The sequence below is a fragment of the Peromyscus leucopus genome, chromosome 6 (assembly GCF_004664715.2).
Source record: "Peromyscus leucopus breed LL Stock chromosome 6, UCI_PerLeu_2.1, whole genome shotgun sequence".
NCBI classification, from domain to species: domain Eukaryota; kingdom Metazoa; phylum Chordata; class Mammalia; order Rodentia; family Cricetidae; genus Peromyscus; species Peromyscus leucopus.
In genome coordinates this window covers 12,941,270-12,961,278 of record NC_051068.1, presented here as the reverse complement: position 1 = coordinate 12,961,278, position 20,009 = coordinate 12,941,270, and the positions used below count along the sequence as shown (strand labels likewise).

The window sequence follows — 20,009 nt, the reverse complement described above, 5'->3', positions numbered from 1 at the left end:
TATCTGTGTTTCTGATGGTCTTAGGGGGCCCTATGAAAGGGCTGTTCAATCCCCCAAGGGGGTCTTGGCTCACAGGATGAGAGCCACTGACATACAACAAACACAAGAAATCAAAGGCTGATCCTTTTCCTAAAGTATGAATTCAGAAAGTCTCATGTGGGGCACACAAGAGGCTTGCTGCACTCCCCAGAGTGTTGGACTCTACATGAAAGACTTAAGACTATGTATTCAAATAACCTTGGCTGCCCTGTAAGACCAACCCTCAAAGTTCTCCAGTACTCGACCTTTACAACAGCTATGACAGATAATAATAGAAAGAATCCATAAAACCTAATAAAAAATACCTACATATATATACTGATAAGAAAAGACCCTAAGATGCTACCTGTGGCAGCCTATATCTATTGTGGTGATATTGTGCCCCCCAATATATTGTGTATCCTAATAAACTTATCTGGGGTCAGAGAACAGAACAGCCACTAGATAGACATAGGGGCCAGAAAATGGTGGCACTCACATCTTTAATCCTAGCATTCCAAAGACAGAGATCCATTGGGACCTCTGTGAGTTCAAGGCCACACTGGAAACAGCCAGGCATGATGACACACACCTTTAATCCCAGGAAGTGATGGCAGGAAGCAAAAAGGTTTATAAGGCGTGAAGACCAGGAACTAGAGCATGCTTAAGCTTAAGGCTTCTGAGCAGCAGTTCAGCTGAGATCCACTCGAATGAGGTCACAGAGGCTTCCAGTCTGAGGAAACAGGATCAGCTGAGAAACTGGTGAGGTGAGGTTAGCTGTGGCTTGTTCTGCTGCTTTGATCTCCCAGCATTCACCCCAATAACTGACACTGGGTTTGTTTTTATTAATAAGACCTTTTAAGATTCATATTACAATCTATAATTGAAGACTAGGAGGATCACAAGTTCAGGACTTCCTGGGCTACTGAGTGAGTTCATGGCCAGCCTGGGCTATATATACAACCAAGACCTTGTATCAGAAAGAAAAAAAAAAAAAAAAAAAAAAGCTAGTCTAAAATTTTCAGGAAAAAAAAAAAACCACAAATATCCAAGAATATAATGAAAAGCTAGGTGTGTGGTACATGCCTATAATTCCAACACTCAAATTTAGAGGCAGGATGGTCAGGAGTTCAAGGTTAGCCAGGGTTACATGAGAACTTACCTCAAAAAAAAAAAAAAATCAAATAAAGAATATAATGAAAACTGTTTGACCTCCATAGAAAAGCAAATTCAAGTAAGATGGCAGATCAGCAAGGATTTTTAATGATTCCCAAATGTTGGGGGATATTTGTGCACTGTGTGAAAATGTATTGCTGTGATTGGTATAATAAAAAGCAGAACAGCCAATAGCTAGGAAGAGGTTAGGAGGGACTACTGGCGATAGAAAGGACTCAGAGAAGAAGAAAGCCAGAGACTCGAGAAGACACAGGGGAAGCAGGATGGGCAGTACATGATAGAAAATAGATTAATAGAAATGGGTTAATTTAAGTTATAAGAGCTAGTTAAAAACAAGCCTAAGCTAAGGCCAAGCTTTCATAATGAACAAGTCTCCATGTCATTATTTGGGGGCTGGCTGGTAGAACAGAGAAAGTCTCATTACACCCAAAGTCATCCAGGATTTGTTGGAAGGGGTGTTCTCATACACCTCTAGTGCATGAGAAATGATGTCACTCTAGTTATAACTCCAATGTAGTTGAAATGATGACAACTTTAAAAGAGAACCTTGGGGCTGGGAAGATGCCTTAGCCAGTAGAGTGCTTTCCACACAAGCATGAGGAGCTGAGTTTGATCCTTAGATGCATGTAAAAAAAAAAAAAAAAGCCAAGCATGGTGGCATGGAGCTGTAATCCCAACAGCGGAGAGGAAGAAACAGGAAGATGACTGAGTTCACTGGTCAGCAGTCTGGCCCAATCAGCATGCTCCAGGCCAAAGAGAAGCTATGTCTCAAAAAAACAGCAATGGAGCCTAAAGAACCATGCTCAAGGATGACCTCTGGTCTCAACACACATGCACACATATGCACACTGCATCTGTACACATGAACACACACACTAAATAAATGAATTTAAAAGATACACAGGAAAGAGAATTAACCTGTGTTATCATGACAGACCCACTTAAATGGAAGCTAATTATTTAAATACTTATTTACCAGTTGGTTAACAAAAATATTTGTGCCTAATACACCTAAGATTTTGTAGAGAATCCCAAGATGAGTGAGGCATAACCCTTACTTCAAACTATTAGTGTGGGTGTTCTATTTTGTGCAGGTCTATGGAAGAGTTAGGGTCACTCCAGGGTGAATTTTGGCCCAGTCAGTAGAGCATGATTAATCTCAGGGTCGTGGGTTCATGCCCCACATTGGGTGCCAAATGTAGTCGGAAGGTTTTCTCCAATCCTGCCAGACCCCACAGTCCTGCAGCTGCTTATAAAATAATCATTCAGAGGCCCTATATTATTTACAAACTGTATGGTCTATGGCAGGCCTCTTGCTAGCTAGCTCTTATATCTTAAATCAACCTGTTCTATTATTCTATATTTTGCCACATGTTCCATGGCTTTACCTGCATCCCATTACATGTTGCTCCTTGGGCAGCTGGCTTGCGTCTGCCCAGACTCTGCTTTTCTCTTTCCTGTCTCTCTCCTTTCCCATCTCCCTCGAAGCTGCCCTGCCATAGGCCAAAGCAGTTAATTATTTATTAACCAATGGGAACAACATATATTCACAGCATACAGAAAGACATGCCCCAGCAGCAGAGCAGCAAGGGAGCCAGCTTCTGGTGAACTCACTGCCCATTGCTTCACAAAAGGCCTTTTTTATTACACAATTTACACCTTAGCAAGTCAATTTCTATGAACCAAAACCTTTTATCTGGAGTCTTGAAGGAACCAAATGCCTGAGCAATTCTCAGTCACAAGAACTCTTGGTTTTCCAAGTCCCCTTTTAATAAGGCCTTGAACCCTTCAGGAAGGACTCAGCTAAGGTTCAAACACTTCAAACAAAAGGTATCAGTAACAAAAGGTAACATCACACAAGGCAGTTCAAAGCCTAGGTGCTAACAATCTGGAATCCAAGCCAGATGCAATGCTCTGTGGGATCTCCTGTTACACATTAGAATTGTAAACAACCCACATTTGTAGCTAGGTGAAGTGTTGATGCTGTTGCTACTGTGACAGAACACCTGACACATGTTACCTAAGGAGGAAAGATTTATTTTTATTTTTATGGTTCCACTAGGGTGAGGGAGTCAAGGCAGCAGGAGTGTGAGACAGCTGGTCATGTGGCATCCGCACTCAGAAAGCAGACAGGGATGAATGCTTCCGCTCAGCCTGCTTTCTCCTTGTTCTGTAGTTTGGGACCTGTAGGGTGGTCCCATTCAGAGTCACTCTTCCCAGTAAATTAACCCAAGCTAGAAACCCCTCACAAACACGTCATAGGTGATTTTAGGTCCTGTCAAGTTGACGAGAGAAACCATCACAGTCAGGTTGTTCTGAGAACTGAGTTTCTTATATACTGGTCTCTGCTGACTAATTTTGTCTACTAAACAAAAGCTAGAGCCATCAGAGAAGAAGAAACCTCAACTAAGAAAATGCCTCCATAATATCAAGCTGTAGGCAAGCCTTTAGGGTGTTTTCTTAATTAGTGATTGATGTGGGAGGGCTCAGCCCATTGTGGGTGGTACCATCCCTGGGCTGGTGGTCCTGGCTTCTATAAGAAAGCAGTCTGAGCAAGCCATGAAGAGCAAGTTAGTAAGCAGCATCCCTCCATGACCTCTGCATCAATTCCTCCCTGTAGGTTCCTGCCCTGCGTGAGTTCCTGTCCTGACTTCCTTCAGTGATGAACAGTGATGTGGAAACATAGGCCAAATTAACCCTTTTCTATCCAGTTTGCTTTTGTTTGCAGTGTTTCACCACAGCAATAATAACCCTAATTCATGGCTCTATAAAACACTGCCCGAGATGGCACAGAACACAGGAAAGTCTCAGCTGTAATGTTCTCTTCTTGCAGTAATTGCTTTTTAGTAATGATAAAATATCATGATCAAGGCAACTTAGAGAAGGAAGGGTTTATTTGGATTTATGGTTCCATAGGGCTAATCTATAATGGTGAGGGAGGCATGGCAACAGGTGTGCAGAGTAGAAAACTGAGAGATCACATCTCAACCTCACAGAGGAAGCAGCAAGAGTGAACTGGAAGTAAAGCAAGGCTATATAAACTTTCAAAGCCCACTACCAGTGACACACTTCCTCTAGCAAGACTTGTGTTCTAAAAGTTCCATAACCTCCCCAAGCAGCGCCAGCAACAGAGGAACAAGTGTTCACGTTCATGAGTCTATAGGAGACATTTCTCATTCAAATCATCACAAATTCCTGAATTGCACACTTTTCTGTAAACCCCTAAAGAACACAGAGAAGGCTTTCTGTATCCGGTTTCCCCATTATTGGGTACTCATTACCCATCAGGCGGTATTGTTACAGTGTTGGCCATCATGTGTCAGTATCATTGCATTGTGGACCCCCCAATGCATGGCCTGAATTTCTCTTTAAGTCCCAGAACACTCAGAATAAGACTTGCTTAAAGAGCCACTCACTTGGATGGAAAATGTTTCATACCTGCAATTCATAATTTTGTAACTACTTTTCTCTGTTCAAATTATGAGTTCAAATAATTTCCTGATGAGAATGACAAGTCTGAGGCCAGTCTAACTACTTAGTGAGTCTGAGGCCATCCAGATATACAGTGAGACTGTCTCAAAATAATAATAATAATAATAATAATAATAATAATACCATTCTATGAAATCTGGAAGTAAGAAAATTCTCCAAAATGTAAAATAAAAGAATCCTAATACAACCTAACTGCTAGCCCTCAACCATAAAATGAATGGGAAACTAAGCTCATAGGAAAGCAATGGTCAGACTTGAAGACCAACTCTTGAGTAGGAAGACTTTGGCCAATGAACGCTGAGGGAAGCTAACTCATCACAGAAAACCACAAAGAGGAAAGAGAGAAGACAGGTGTCTTTACTCTTCTACAGACAGACATCATCACAGCTTAGAACAGAGAGGAAAGAGACACAAAAGCTGAAAAGATGGAGACACCAGGGCTGGTTGCTGCTCTAGATGTGAGGCTAAAAACTGTTTCCAGGATGGCAAGATGACGGGTCCTCATGGCCACTGTTCAGTGTTTAAGTTTTGTGTCTGACCTGGTATTACTTCCCTTTTCCATCACAAAATGGGAGGGATGAATGTGGTGTACAGATGTGGTCCAAAGCCAACCATTTAAAGAAGATGGATTGAGAGCAGAGAGGGACAGCACAGCTGGCTGTCCGGGGAGCTGAACCTTCTGAAGGTATGAGAACCATCACTGCTGGGGCTCGAAGCACAGGAAAATGTTCTTGTTATTACACATACACACATCTGCAGGTACACACTCTTGCGTGCCACAGCATACATATGGACAACATGTAGGAGTTCTCTCTCCTTCTGCCATGTGAGTCTCGGGATCAGACTGTTCAGTAATCAGGTTGTCAGGCTTGGATGCATCATCTTTACCACTGAGCCAGGTACCTCTACAGCCCCACTGATTTCTCATGTTATCACTCTTCCCTGAATGGTACTAATAATGTCCACAGTGATTCTAGGGTTGTCTTCCGCCATCTTAACAGAGGATTCAATATGCACATCCACTTCCTAGATCCTTTTTCCTGCTCGGGTCCCCTCAGCCGTGAGATAATTTTACTCACACCTTACTGAACACCGCTGGGCTAAAGGCTTTAAGCTCGTGAATAAACACAAGAGAAGCTCCATCAACATTCCGAGGATGAGGAATCTCAAGCACTCATACCACAATTAATGAGAGGCAAAGCCCAGGTCTCAGACCTGTGCTGACTAATGTGAGATGCCAGTCATGCAAAGCCACACTCACCTGCCCCATCGGGTGTGATGGTGCCCAGCTTCACGGCCAGAGGATAGCCCATGTCTCTATAATGCTCCAGTGCATGGCCATTGCCCCCTGAGCTGTCAAAAAACCACTTCCCACACAGAACAGAGCCGTCAGTCAGATTCAGCCAGAGGTTCTCCCGCAGGTCGCACCGGGCACACTTCCAGCCGCTAGAAAGGCACCAGAGAACAGTCAGAACAGCTAACACATCAGAAACACACTGATGTGTGAAAAACAAACAGCATCTCCTACAGGCAGCCCTTCCCCGGGTTCTCACCCCAGGACAGTGCTGCTCCCCATCCAGAGCACAGGACCATCCATCCAGTGCCCCGCCTGCCTCCCAGACTGAGCCAGAGACTATCAGCACCTCTGAAATGGCTCTTTAGAAAAGCGGCACATGATATGAAGGGCAAGAAAGAGGTCATGTCCTCCAAACTCCCACTTCCAGGGCAGTGGCTCCTAAGCAGAGTGCAAACGTGGAGGATCCCATGTGGACGACATTTCCAAAATACTACTCATACACAGTAAAACTGATGTGGATTGAAACTATGCTATAATCCAACTTGGGCATGTCCCAGGAAGACCTGTACATTAAAGGCACGATCCTCAGTGTGGCATTATGAAGCCAGCATAGTTTGCAAGTGGACATAATGTACCTGTAGAACAGTTGTCTCAACATTTACATTTGGGGCTGGAGATCGTTGGTACAGTCGGCTTTGGTTAAAGGGGCTTCTCTTTGCAGTGGGCAGCGGGGACTACAGAGACTAATAACTGGTCAACATGCTGAAAACAAGAGGCTTTTGAATGCTCAGCCATACATGGGACTTCTACATCACCTCCTCTAGGGCTCAGAATACTGCAGAAAGAATATGAGAGATGGAGTGTTGTGGAACACTGTCTTCTGGGCACAGCCACTGCACTCTTGAATTCATTGTGGTTGTGTCTACAAGATTGAGCCCATTCTGTCACGGAGTACGAAGACGCTCATGTGTTTACCTACATGTATGTAAGTGCACTGTGTATGTGCTGGTACCAGTGGAGGCCCAAGAAGGCACAAGATCCCCTAGAACTGGAGCTAGATGGTTTTAAGCTTCCATGTAGGTGCCGGGAACCAAACCCAGGTCCTCTGCAAGAGCAGCAAGTGCTCTTAACTGCTGAGCCACCTCTCCAGCACCCATTGGGAAATACTTTCAAAGGGACCATTAGAACTCAGGACCCCCCTCCTCTCTCCTTTCACTCCACCATGAGCTACACAGCCTACGGCACCGCAGATACCCTACCTGATACACTGTATCACCACTGACTAAAAGCAATGGCCAACAAGCCATGAGTGATGCTGCCAACCATGAGCCAAGACCAACTTCCCTCCATTAATGGCTGATCTAGCTCAAGAGTTTGCTATAAAAGATGACTGACGTACCCTACTACACTACAATTCTAAATTAAGAAAATAAGTCACCCAAACTGAACACTAAATGCCAGTTACAGGTCAAATGGCTAGCAGAAAGTCCTATCATCTAATTCTAGAAAATTCTACAGAGGGAAAAAAATGAGGTCCAGCGGTGATGTGCCTTCTGCAAAACTACTTTCTTAAAACAGACAGCAGTGTGGTCACGGGTCAATGAAACTGGACATATTCCTAAGCACCATCTGTTCTTTCCCTCTGAGATCTGCCTTCAGAGATACTACTGAATCCCATTGAGCACTCTGGCCTGCTGGAGACAGCCCAACATTGTTTCAAGTCAGACTCCTGAGAATGAACTCAGACACATAGATCTGGATGTGTGGGAGCTGAACCCAGCAGAATGGGGACAAGTAAGAAAAGGCAGAAGCCAGCACAAGATGTCACCAAGTGACCATAACCACTCCGGGGCCTGAGCTCAGGCCTGATGAGGAACTGCAGGGGATAAGTGTCCCCAAGCGGGAGGGGGCCAAGTGTTGATCCATCCACTCCACTGCCAGGGTGAGGTCCCAGAGAACAACAGCTTCAACTGGCATGTCTGACCATGCCACGCACTGTGCAGCTGGTGCTGCCAAGTGCAACGTCCCTGCGCAGAGCTGCAAATGTGTGCAAACACCAGCTTTGCTGCAGGGCAGGACCTGGGCTTGGGTTTAGGGCCGAGAGCACTCAGCACCGCTGTAAAGGACTAGGCACATTCAGGAAGAGGTTTTTATCTTTGATGGGTTTTTTTTCTTTCTTTCTTTCTTTCTTTTGTAAAACAATTTTTAAAGTTAGCATGCAAAATGGTGGGGTCTCATTATGACATTCCATGCACGTGGATCATTATAGTTTTTTCTAATAAGTCTTCCTCCACAGCCCCCCCCAGTCATGCCCACACTTCTCCTCTCTGCTTTCGTATCCTGTTCTATTGTCCCCTTTTACTCCATCACTTCAGATCTCTTCCTGCCATCATGACCCCCTTTCAAGTTTCATGATCTGTACATACACAAATGTGCAAATGTGTAAATGTGTGTAAACACTTAAATAAATTTAAATCTAAATATGTATATGAGAGAAAACAAATTTTGTCTTTCAGAGTCTGACTTATTTCTATGAACAATTTCCAGTTTTTATTGGATTTGTAATAAAAGGCATCTGCTAAGAAAATATAAAAATGCTAATTCAGAGAAAAGGTAGAAAATCAGATGTTGCTTTGACCAATGGGGGGGGGGTTAAAGTTCCATTTTTCTAGCAGACTCTCACCTGGGAGGAATCCGGACCCCGTTGTCCAGCTGGGCCAGATTGCTAGCATACTTTGATACTGGCAGTTCATTCTCCCACGAGTCTGAATCCTGCTTCCTATAAGGCGACTTTGAGCTCAGCACTGCATCACATGCAATTGTTACCTAGGAGGCAAAGCCAGGGAGAACAGTGAAAACCCAGCTTCCAGACGTGAACACAGAAGCTTAGGAAGAAATGCAGCAGCCTCGCTGTGGGAATTCAGTTACACCACGGTGAGGTCCATTCCCCTCCATCTGCCTAGACTGGACCCTGGCATGGGGCTTGGGTACTGATGTTGACAAGAAAACATGGAAGCAAATTCCAGTCATCAGCTCCAGCCTAGCATTCACACGGAATAATCCCTACCACTTAGCAAGTGGGGTGAAAAGGGTGAGGGAGCAAGCCAGGAACAGGAGTGCCCAGAATCTGCCCGAGGACTGTGTTTCCTCCTAATGTACTAAGATATCCAATATCCTCGACTCACATGGCATGGGGTCAAGGGCACTTGAGTGGAATGCACACAGCACAGCTCCACTTCTTAGTCTAATGCAGATATGAGGTTGGCAGAGGACATTCCTGGGTATCCCTGGGCTAGATGTGATGCCCTGCTTGGTACCCTCTGCTCTCTCTCAACACACCTGCCTAATGCTGCAAGCTATTCTCTAGCTCCTATAAAAGTTAAATTCTGCTGGAAAGTAACAGTACAGCCACTTTGAAAGCAGACCAGTCATCCTCCAAATGATCAAACTGTCGCTGCAGGAACAAGCAGATCTACAGCTAGAGGTATATCCGAGAGATGTTGAAAACATGCCGTTACAAGAGGACGGATTAAAAGACAGCTGTAATAGCATGTTAGCTACACAACAAAAGAAGCCCAGATGCCTGTCAATAAGGAATGAAAAGCCAAATGTAGATCTTCATACAATGGAAATTTACTTGGCACCAGCACATACACAATGCACCTACATACAAGTAATAAAAAGAAACAGGATTCCAACATATGATGCACTGTGAATAAATCTGGAAAATGTATGCTAAGTGAAAAGAGCCAATCACATTCTTTGGGGCCTGAGAAAGCTTAGTAGCATGAGTGGATAGTTAGACCTTTCAAAGTGGACACCTATTCATCTCATCATGTACACAACCTCAGTGAGCGATCCCGTCAACAACCATCACAATGCATCTCACAACCTGCAGTGAGCAATCCCGTCAACAACCATCACAATGCATCTCCCGCCACCTGGCAGAGTCCATGCCTGGACCGGAAGTCCTGCAACCCATGTCCTCAGTGCAGTTTCCCATCGCCAGCAGGAGCTTGTTTTCCCAGCTGCCTGGCATGCGCCATCCTTCTATGCACTTTCTCCACACGCCACACACACATTATTGACAGGGGTTTTGACTCACAAGAGTCAGATAAAAATCTTTTTTTCTTTGAATATCTTTTCAGAAGACATCCAACAAATTTTCCTCAGGCCCCTGGGCTGCCATAACACACGGGCCTAGTGTCTTCAGAAATCATCCTTTTCATGGGACCTCAGCCAAGGTCAGGCTGATGCTCCTGTAACTACACTGAGTTTCTTCCCCTGGAGTTGATGCTGGACTGAAATGAGGAGACCTGGACTCCACCTCAAATCTCAGAGGCCTCAAATCCCTGGAACTGGCTCAAACTGGCTCCTGAGAATTGACTGTTAATTTTTAAAAATTCAGCATCCCTATATTTGTCACAATGCTATTCACAATAGTCAAGGAAAGAGAAAAAACTGGGTGCCTATCAACTGATGACTGGGGGAGAAAACAATGCTAGCCTACAATGGAATGCTGTATCTCCATGACAGTGAACTTGCAACAACACAGATACAACTGAAGATCATTACGTTGATTAAAATCAATCAACCGGGCACAGAAAGACAGTATCACATGCTCTCTCATGTGGAACATTACAAAGCTAATCCCACTAAGTTTAGCAGTCTGGTGGTTACCTGGAGCTAGAGACAGGACTGAGCCAGGAGATGAAGGTTGGTTACTGAGTATGAGGTTGGCTAGATAAGGGGATTCGGGATACTCATACACAGCGCAGACTTCACACATAACAAAGGACTCTGAATGTTTTCATCATAAAGATGCTAAGTGTTTGGGAGGACAGATGTGAATCCCAGCACACAACCCAGGAGTCATGAGCACTCTGAGATGCAACACAGCCTAGGCTATCCAGCGAGGCCCTCCCTGTCTCAGAGCAAAACAAAACAAAAGCCCACTTCGCAGTATAATCCGCACTCTGCCCGTGAGCTACACCCCAGCCCTAAGATTAGGTTTTAAATATATCAAGTAATTTGAAAAAGGAAAAAAATTAAGAAATTTTGCTAAATGACTTAATTACCCTTGAGAAGGCCACATATTCAAACTCGGATCCTTCCTCGTTGCTTTACTGTAACTTTCAGTCACCTGTGCTCCCGATGGTTTTACTTCTGTGTTAGCTGGATGTGGCAACTTCCAGACAGTAGTCTTTCTTGCCAATACATCCAGGGATACCTCACTGTTGGCCTGGGATCAGCTACGGTGGGGGTCTACGGTAGCGATCACCACTCAGAGCTGTTGAGCAAGACAAGCACATCACTGCCAGGTTCCAGGCTCTGGGGTACCCGCTATGAGCCCCTCCACTCAGAGGTGGTCTGCTCTCCGGTAGGACTTACAGGGTAATTCAAAGTGTTCTGTGGTAACACACCCAAGAGACGCTGAACACTTTTTTTAGACAAAGCATTTTCTTTTTAATTAAAAGTTCAAAGGAAAATCCTCAAACGCTAAGATCCTAGCAGCAAATGCATGGAACGAAGGTGAACTAACTAGTCTTTGGTGCGGCTGAGGCCTGTGGCTAGCATCAGAGAGGCTAACCCAGGCTTCCCTCTCAACTGGCCCACCTTCAGAGTTCTCTTGTTTTCCATTTTTTAAAGCATTTCTTAAAAAGACACTTTACTCAAATTTTCATTTTAAAGTGTTTTCAAAGATTGTTATTAAGGATTTTATATATCTTGCCAGTTCAGAATTTCTAGGGCATGTTCTTACACCTTTCAACTTACACTCTGAATAAAGGAATGTTTTAACAGTAGTGCATGGGGGTGGTTCTTCATTTGTTTTTGAGTTTTTTTTTGGGGGGGGTTGGTTTGGTTTGGTTTGGTGGTTTTTTTTTGTTTGGTTGGTTTGGTTTGGTTTTGGGTTTGGTTGTTTGTCTGAGACAGGATCTTACTCCGTAGCAGTGAATTCCTAGCAATCCTCCTGCTTCAGCTTCCCCAGTGCGGGATTACAAGCATGATTCACTGGGCCTGGTTTGGAGCTTTTTCTTAATATTTACATTTTTCACTTAAAAACCTTCAAGTAAAAAAGTGAAAGAATGAAAAATTTTCATGACATTTATTCACAATATGCTCTTTACTTCCTTCCCCATAGCAAAACCAGAGTTTTATTGAACTGGAGCATAAGAACTCTCAGCACTGGGGCTGGAGAGATGGCTCAGGGTTAAGGTTCAATACCCAGCACCCAGAAGGTAGCTCACAACTGTCTGTAACTCCAGTTCCAGGGGATCTGATACCGTTAGATAGACACACAGGCAAAACCCCAATATGCATAAAATAAAAATAAAAGAACTCTCAGCATTACAGACACAAGTGTTGTACCCTTCAGGTTAAAACCGTTTTATCCACTAACGTATTTTATTCCTGGTAACAGCCATGAGTCAGCATGGGAAATCCGAGAAAGCGACAGTCATTCATTTCCACAAGCCTCCCTGAACACCTCATGTGAAAAAGGATGCCTTACATTTAGTAAGTGGGAGGGCTGCGGCAGCTAGATGCACGACGCTCTTAATTCTGTGGTCTTAAATTTAGCTATATGACAGATCAGAAGAAAATAGGTTACGTTAGAGACTTTGTCCCTCTGAACATGGAAACTCTAAGCGCAAACATCCCCTTTTGGCAGAAGCAACTGAGCAGATGATTCTCGCTGGTCAGGGTCTGTCGAAGGTTCTGGGACCCACGGGCCTGGCTTTGGTTCTGGTGGAGTTTGAAGAGGGGAAAATGAAGTGGCATGTTTAAAGGTAACCCACCTTGTCCCATTGCTATCTGGGGCCAGGCTACAGGAAACAGGTATCCGGGCACACAGTGAAGAAGGGGGGGAGGGTGCTGGAAGCCACACAGGAAGCAAGGGAGGAGAAGCAAGGACATCTTGGGTCACAGAAGCCCTGTGACCTCTCTGAGGATTCCAGAATCAAATAGAACAGGCAGCTTGCCCATCCTGCCACCAACCCAGCACCCAGTTCCTCCAGGAAAAGCAAGACCCTTCCATGAAACTGACTCTGAGAAAAGAAAACAAGAAAAAGGAAGGCTGGGGAGGGGCTGACTACCAAAACTATGAGAGAGCCATCTTGGTTCCCGGAGGGGCGAAGCTGGGGTGAGCGTGTCTTCCCCGGGATCTCCAGGCCAGGATGCGAGAGCAGCTGGTTCTTTCCACAACTGTGCTGCTGCTGTTCCAGCAGGCAAACTCTGTGCATCTGTGCATCTGTGACAATCCCAGCAACAGACGGGCCAAGGCATAGGAGCCAGCCCAGCCCAGAGGAGCCCAGCCTCGTGGGCAAGGAAAACCAAATAGAGGCAGCAGGGTGGTGTGGGCCGGCAATAAGGGAAGGCCACTCTGTGGACCTCGGAGGAGACAGACACTCCTGTCCATACTCTGTCTTTATTTACTTATTTGGGGTTTTTGTTTTTTGAGACAAGTCTCACTATGTGGCCCTGGGTGGCCTTGAACTCACTATTTAGCTCAGGCTAGCCTCCATCCCATACTTAGTGTGGGGATCATAATCATATGCTCCCCTTATTTTATCCTCTTCTTCCTCTGGACCAGCCTTCCCCACCCCACACCCACATACAACATACATCCACGTACACACACACACACACACACACACACACACACACACATACACACACACACACACACACACACACACACACACACACACACACACACACGTAGCCACGTGCATACTCACTGACCAGGGCTGGCAACTCCTCGATGTTTGGAAGGGCTATTTCATAATGGTCTGGGAATATAACAAGTTTGGCTTCGTCTTCATATTCATAATCATCACTATTTAAATCGTCATCCAAATCTAGATCTGAGAGAAGAATAAAAACAAAAGAAGTGAGGAGAGGGTAGCCCATGCCAAGGCAACTCTCACAGGGAATCCACAGGCTTAAAACACTAAGGACAGGATCTGACCCTGACAGATCCGACCATCCTCCTGCCCCACACCAGGAGAATCAGGCCCTCCCATCTTTCCTAAGAGGTGTATACTTGTTATCAATGACTGGGTCACATCATAAAGCCTCAAAGAGTGAGCACACATGCTAAAATCTGAATTTATAGGCTTTAAAGGAACAGATGGAATTTAGGGCCATAATTTCACTAGAACAAAGAAAACAAATTTTGTGTGTGTGTGTGTGTGTGTGTGTGTGTGTGTGTGTGTGTGTGTGTGTGTAGGTCAAAGGTCAGGTATCATTCCTCAGGAGCCATCCATCTTGTGTTTTGAGAGAAGGTCTCCCACTAGCATGAAGCTCACTGATGCTCTGAGACTGGCTGGCCAGTGAGCCCTGGAAATCTGCCTGTTTGGGTCTTCCCAGTGCCGGGATTACAAGCACATACCACCACATCCATTTTGGAGGGAAGGTATCTGGGGACCAGCAGTTCGGGTCCCCATGCATAGCAAGCACTTTACTAACTGGGCCGTTTCCCCTGCCCAAATGTGCGTGGGTCTGAGTGGGTAAAGCCGGCTCTAATGCTGCTCTACACATTTCACACAACTTTGAGTAAGTCACAAATGCTAACCTCAGTACTTCTGTCATGTTCAGCGTGAAAAGGGTAGCCCTCCTCTTACAGAGGAGAGAAATGAGACATGGTAGAGAGGAGACCCAGCACGAGGCAGGTTCCAATAAACAGTATCTGTTACCTAGAAACCCACCCCATCTCCACCACTGCCTCTCCCTTCTCTCTTCTCCCATCTCTAACAGTGATTGAAACCTTGAAAGCCAAACGGAACCCATCATGTGAGAAGTCCTGTTGTCCTAGGGCCTTGAAAATTCTCTAAGTAAAACAGGCCTCTCTGACCATCCTCTGCCAGGCCACCCTTGTGCTTGGTTCATCGCTGGTAAAGGCTAAGTGACAGCTCAGGGGAATGTCTGGTCATAATATTTACATGGACAGCACAGCCTGGCCCTCGGGGATGCCAGCATCCCGGCTCATGTTTGTGTGTTTACATGTTTGGGACTATGGTGATGAAAACAGTCAAGTGATGTTCCACTCACACGCGAAGCCACACAAACAAATGGACTCTGTTGACAGAAGGAAATGGCTGGGCCACACTACAGCAGGCGCCTGAGAACCAAGGATCTAAATTCTATCACCACCTTTAATGAAACGCTGCCCTACTTCTGTCCTGCTTTTCACTCTCAAAAGCAGGACCATTCTAAGCAAAAAATAAGACACAGTAAAAATATAACCTGAACATAATAAAAGACTAAATCTTAAGATTCAGAAACACCAAAATAAAGACCCCAACGTTACAAATTGCTCACTTAACAAAAGGCAGTTTCAAAGGAGAGTCTAATAGTTTAAGAAACAACTCAAAAAAACTTTCTTAAAGGGAAAATTCAAACAAAAAAGACCAGAATTATCCAAAATTCCAGATATTTTTGTTTTCTGTTTGTTTTATTTTTAAATATTTGCAAATATTGGGACCTAAGATAAAACAATAAATTCTTTTGTTTCATATACATTTAAAAGCAATAGTGTGCCTGCATCTGACTGTAGCCCATCTATGGTGGTTTGAAAGAAAATGGCCCCAAAAGGGAGTGGCACTATTATGAGGTATGGCCTTGTTGAAAGAAGTGTGTCAGTGTGGGGTTGAGCTTTGAGGTCCCATAAATGCTCAAGCCACGCCTAGTGTCTCAGTTCACTTCCTGTTGACTGTGGATCAAGATGTAGAACTCTCAGCTCCTTCTCCAGCACCATGTCTGCCTGCATGCTACCATGTCCCACCATGACAATAATGGACTGAACCTCTGAAACTGTAAGCCAACCAATTAAATGTTTTCCTTTATGAGCATTGCTGTGGTCACGGTACCTCTTCACAGCAATAGAAACCCTAACTAAAACACTGTGTCATAAAAGAGTGAGGTTCCACCATCTGTAACAAAAATTAGAACCACAATGTTCAATGAAAAGCATGGTCAGTTCAGCACTACAGTAGAAGTATGGAAATGTTTACTCTGCATAACAATGGAGGTAAACAGCCTGGGACCCTCAAAGCAAAGGCAACTTTGGATTACTCCCATGTACAAAAACTGGAAAGGAAGGAAGGAAGGAAATTGAGCAAACAAAATTTTCAAATGAGTTGCTCCACTTTATGCTCCTTTATTATTAATATATTATTCACACAGCAGTTTTAAGAAACAGAGTATAAGTCTTGGGCTTTTGTGAATGGACTCCATACACACAAGATATTACCCATTTCTTTCCTATAGATAACACAGTCACTTAATGCTACTTCAAACATTATCTGGACTGAATAAATAAAGTGAAGGAAAAAGGCCTGCTCTAGCATTTACTAAGAGTGTAACTATGGGTGAGTTACCTACTGGGCAGTCAAGTAGATTCCACAGAATCAGGTCTTCAGGAACCTCAGGTCAGGTCTGAGATGCTCTAGAGCCACCATAGGTGACTGCCTACACCTCCATGCTCCTCATCATCTACTTAAATTCCTAACAAATAACACGAAGAGCCTCCACACACACCCCAGGGTAGTCCAGCTCTGAAGCAAAGCTGACATAAGTTTCGGAAAGACCATGGTGTCATATAGGACCCTTGTGTGTCCCCTGGGTGTGGAGAAGACAGGGACCTCACGTGCTTTTATAAAGTTAAACTCAGAGAAAGAGGACAGGTATTATCTACCTCCCTCATCCCAGGCCCTATGTATTGATGTCCCGAAGCCTCTTTGACAGCACATACTACACAGAACACCGACAGCTGTTAAAGATGCTTCAGGATGCCAACACAATGCTGTGCTCAACAAGCAAAAACATCAAAAGGGGTATGACTGTTACAGAGGCAACCAACCACTCCTGATTGGATTAGAGGTCTACTCTACAGGAGGGAATCCATGCCTGCTCCTATAAAGTTGGCTTAAAATACATATACACATGGTTGGGCAGATCATAGGCCATATAGGGGAACTGAATATTATTGCTTAGCTAGCCTAACACACAATCAAGCTGCCTACTAAATACATCTGTTTACACCCATAGACAAGTGCTACTCTCAGACTTAGTCAAGAGACGCTTCTCTTTCCAGTGAATGGTGGAGATGTAGAGACTCGTGGCTCTATGTGGTAATGAAAACACGTGACAGAAGACTGCTCGGCCCTAGGCAAGACATTTATAGCCTGTCCACCAGAGCCCAGGAAACACTGCAGAAGGCAAAGCAATAAGAACACAAGAGCAAGAGAGAGAGAAGAGCTACGAAGTACCATCTTTGGGGCATGGCACGGCCATTGCACTCACATTCCCAGCAGCTCTGGATGCTTGCACTAGATCTGCACAAGAACGGGACCATCCAGCGCTCCTGTGAGCTTCAGAAAAGCCTTCTGCTTTCTGAGCTGTGGACGGCTGAGGTAGCACACAGATCACAGCTTGTAGCAAAGGCCCCACTGAAATGGACAGCAACAAGGCCTCAGAGGCTGCCTTCCCATTCGTTTTTAAAACTGTGACTTGACAATAACCATTGCAATCAAAATAATCGCTAGAAAAATAAAGCCTCAAAATCCTTCAGCACCATGGTTGCAAGCAAAGAAGTCAGCTAACTCCTTCATGCAAGCCAAGAAAATGTTTCATTTGTTGTTTTGTTTTAAAAAGCTGAACAGAGTGGCCCACACCAGTGACCCTGACACGTAGGTGATGGAGGTGGGAGAGTCAGAAGGCCATGGTCAGCGTCTACTGTGGTGAGTCTGAGAGCAGCCTGGACTACACAAGACCCTGTCTCAAAAAACTGAAACCACAGTAACAACAGAGTCAAACTGTTTAATGACTTCCACCTCCACAAAGTCATGCTGATGTCATGTGACTGGCAAGCAGTCACATTCCTGATAACAGCGGCAGGCGCTGGGAGACCAGTCACTCAAGCACTTGACCCTTTCAGCCCCAGAGGCTCCTTTTAGGCTGTTTTCCGGGGGCTTGGCTGGTTGTCTGTTGGTAGGTGGGGGCTGAGGCACAGGGTGAGCTGTGCAAAGGAAAAGGTGGCCAGCGAAGGAAAGCTGCTCCAAAGAATTTCAAGGTGATGCTCCTCAAGAAAACCACAAGCTGGGGAGCTGGAGAGAAGACACAGCCTGGGTGGCACACAGTGTGGAGGATGAAGCCAAGAAGCAAACCTAGCTTCACGGCTGCTTCACAGGCTTCACGTCTCAACAGTTAACGTGTCTTTGTGTGTGTGTGTGTGTGTGTGTGTGTGTGTGTGTGTGTGTGCATACATGTTTGCACATGCGAGGTGAAGGATAGAGGCTGTCAGTAGTCATTTGCGTAAGCAAGACTAGCTCTTCTTAATGAAGAATATGACACACTACCAATCATTGTTGCAGGCAAGAACTACTGATGGGTGCTAAAATTAGTAGGCCAACCCAATGGGTGATACCTTTGGGACGCTCCTGTGTGTACATTTTATTGTGTGTAGTTGTATGCGGCTGAAACCCCTGTGCTGGGGAGTCAGAGACAAGAGCATCCCTGGAGTGTGCTGACAGACAGTCTAACTGAATTGCTGAGCTCTAGGTTCAGTGAGAGTCCCTGTCCCAAAAAATACTATGGAGAGCGATAGACTCAACCACCAGACTACATGGGGCAGGGTGAGGAGGAGATGATACAGAGAGACAGAACAAGACAGGAAGAGAGACACAGACAGGAGGCACACAGAAAGACCGGAAGCAGGACTATAATTCCTCTCTAGCTGCCATAATTGCTTCAAAGCCCAGGACTCCATGCTCAAAGCACACTTCACTGCTAGGGAAATGGAAAGTAAAGGCCATGTTTAACCCAGCATACCTCATCCCTATCAGCAGAGACAAGACAGAGAAAGACAGAATATAGCATGCACACTATTGATAACTGTGTTACCTAAAAATAACTTGGAATTCCTCCTTTTGGGTAAGGCTCCGGCTGATGCTGCTCTTACCTTCTGAAAAGAAAACAACAGATCATTAAAACATAACCCATAAAACAGTTTGCTAACAAAATGTGTGACCCAGAGGTTCCCAGCTGAAGCCAAGAGGAAACTGGACCCCATCCTTGCAGAGGGGAGAGGACCATTCTCTTGACCCCATGGCTATTTTCACGGAGTTATCAAGTGATCCCTCTAGAAAAGGGAGGTACAAACCAGAGATGGACAGAAAGCTGATGCTTGAACTTCGGTGGTCAGTGCTCCCTCCTGGAGTCCACGCTGAAGGACAGACAGACGTCAGCCACATATCCCCTTGCCTGCACAGAGACCCTCAGTCCTTGGCCCTGGGTGTGCTCAACACTAACTGTTCAAAGATTTACTAACTGTTGATACACAGTCACTGATAGTCTGACCATCTGAAAATGTAAATCGACCCATCTAAATGGTGTTTGGAGGACCACCAGAGGGCCAGCTGCCATGTCCAGCTTCACGTGTGGTCCACCATTGGTGGGAGTCTACAGCAGCAGTGAGTGAGTTCCCATCTCATGGCTGGACAGTAGCAGTCAAATACGATTATAAGAATTTTCTTTCACTCATCTATTTTCATACCATAGATCTTCTTGACTATTAGAGAAGAATACAGATTCATTATCTGCAGGCCCACCCCCAGCACCTCTCCACAAAGTCACATGAGTCAAGGTCATGCTCTGCACTCAGTATTTCTGTTTGCTCCTTACTTGTCTTAGGAGTTCTGAGTCGAGTTTCCCACATTTTATTATTTGCTACTAAAAGCCTGTTCATCTTTGTACATTTCTCATATTGTTTTAATAGCTTCTACTATGGGTTTAAAGTTCTCATAGCAATCTCAAAACACTCAACTCAAAAACATGGGTCTCCAAACTCTAATGCCAATGTGTGTCTTCTGTCTTCGACTCTCTCTCTCCTCCATGATCCCAGAACCTCTGTTCCCTCCCCACCACTAACCTTCCGAGAGAGAGAGAGAGAGAGAGAGAGAGAGAGAGAGAGAGAGAGAGACAGAGACAGAGACAGAGACAGAGACAGAGACAGACAGAGACAGAC

The 20,009-nt window shown here is 45.0% G+C and overlaps 1 protein-coding gene across 2 annotated transcripts in view; it reads right to left on the bottom strand.

Annotated features, from left to right (window-relative positions):
• Usp13 (ubiquitin specific peptidase 13) overlaps nt 1-20,009 on the bottom strand; it is a 123,710-nt gene that overhangs the window by 72,074 nt on the left and 31,627 nt on the right. Inside the window, exons 3-6 of one of the 2 annotated variants that reach the window (XM_028872663.1) lie at nt 18,887-18,947; nt 13,727-13,848; nt 8,667-8,809; nt 5,948-6,132 (exon numbers count right to left, since the gene is read on the bottom strand). In XM_028872663.1, coding sequence (XP_028728496.1) covers nt 5,948-6,132; nt 8,667-8,809; nt 13,727-13,848; nt 18,887-18,947 — 511 coding nt within the window. The remainder of the gene's footprint in view (nt 1-5,947; nt 6,133-8,666; nt 8,810-13,726; nt 13,849-18,886; nt 18,948-20,009) is intronic. The other variant, XM_028872665.1, reaches the window with a different exon arrangement.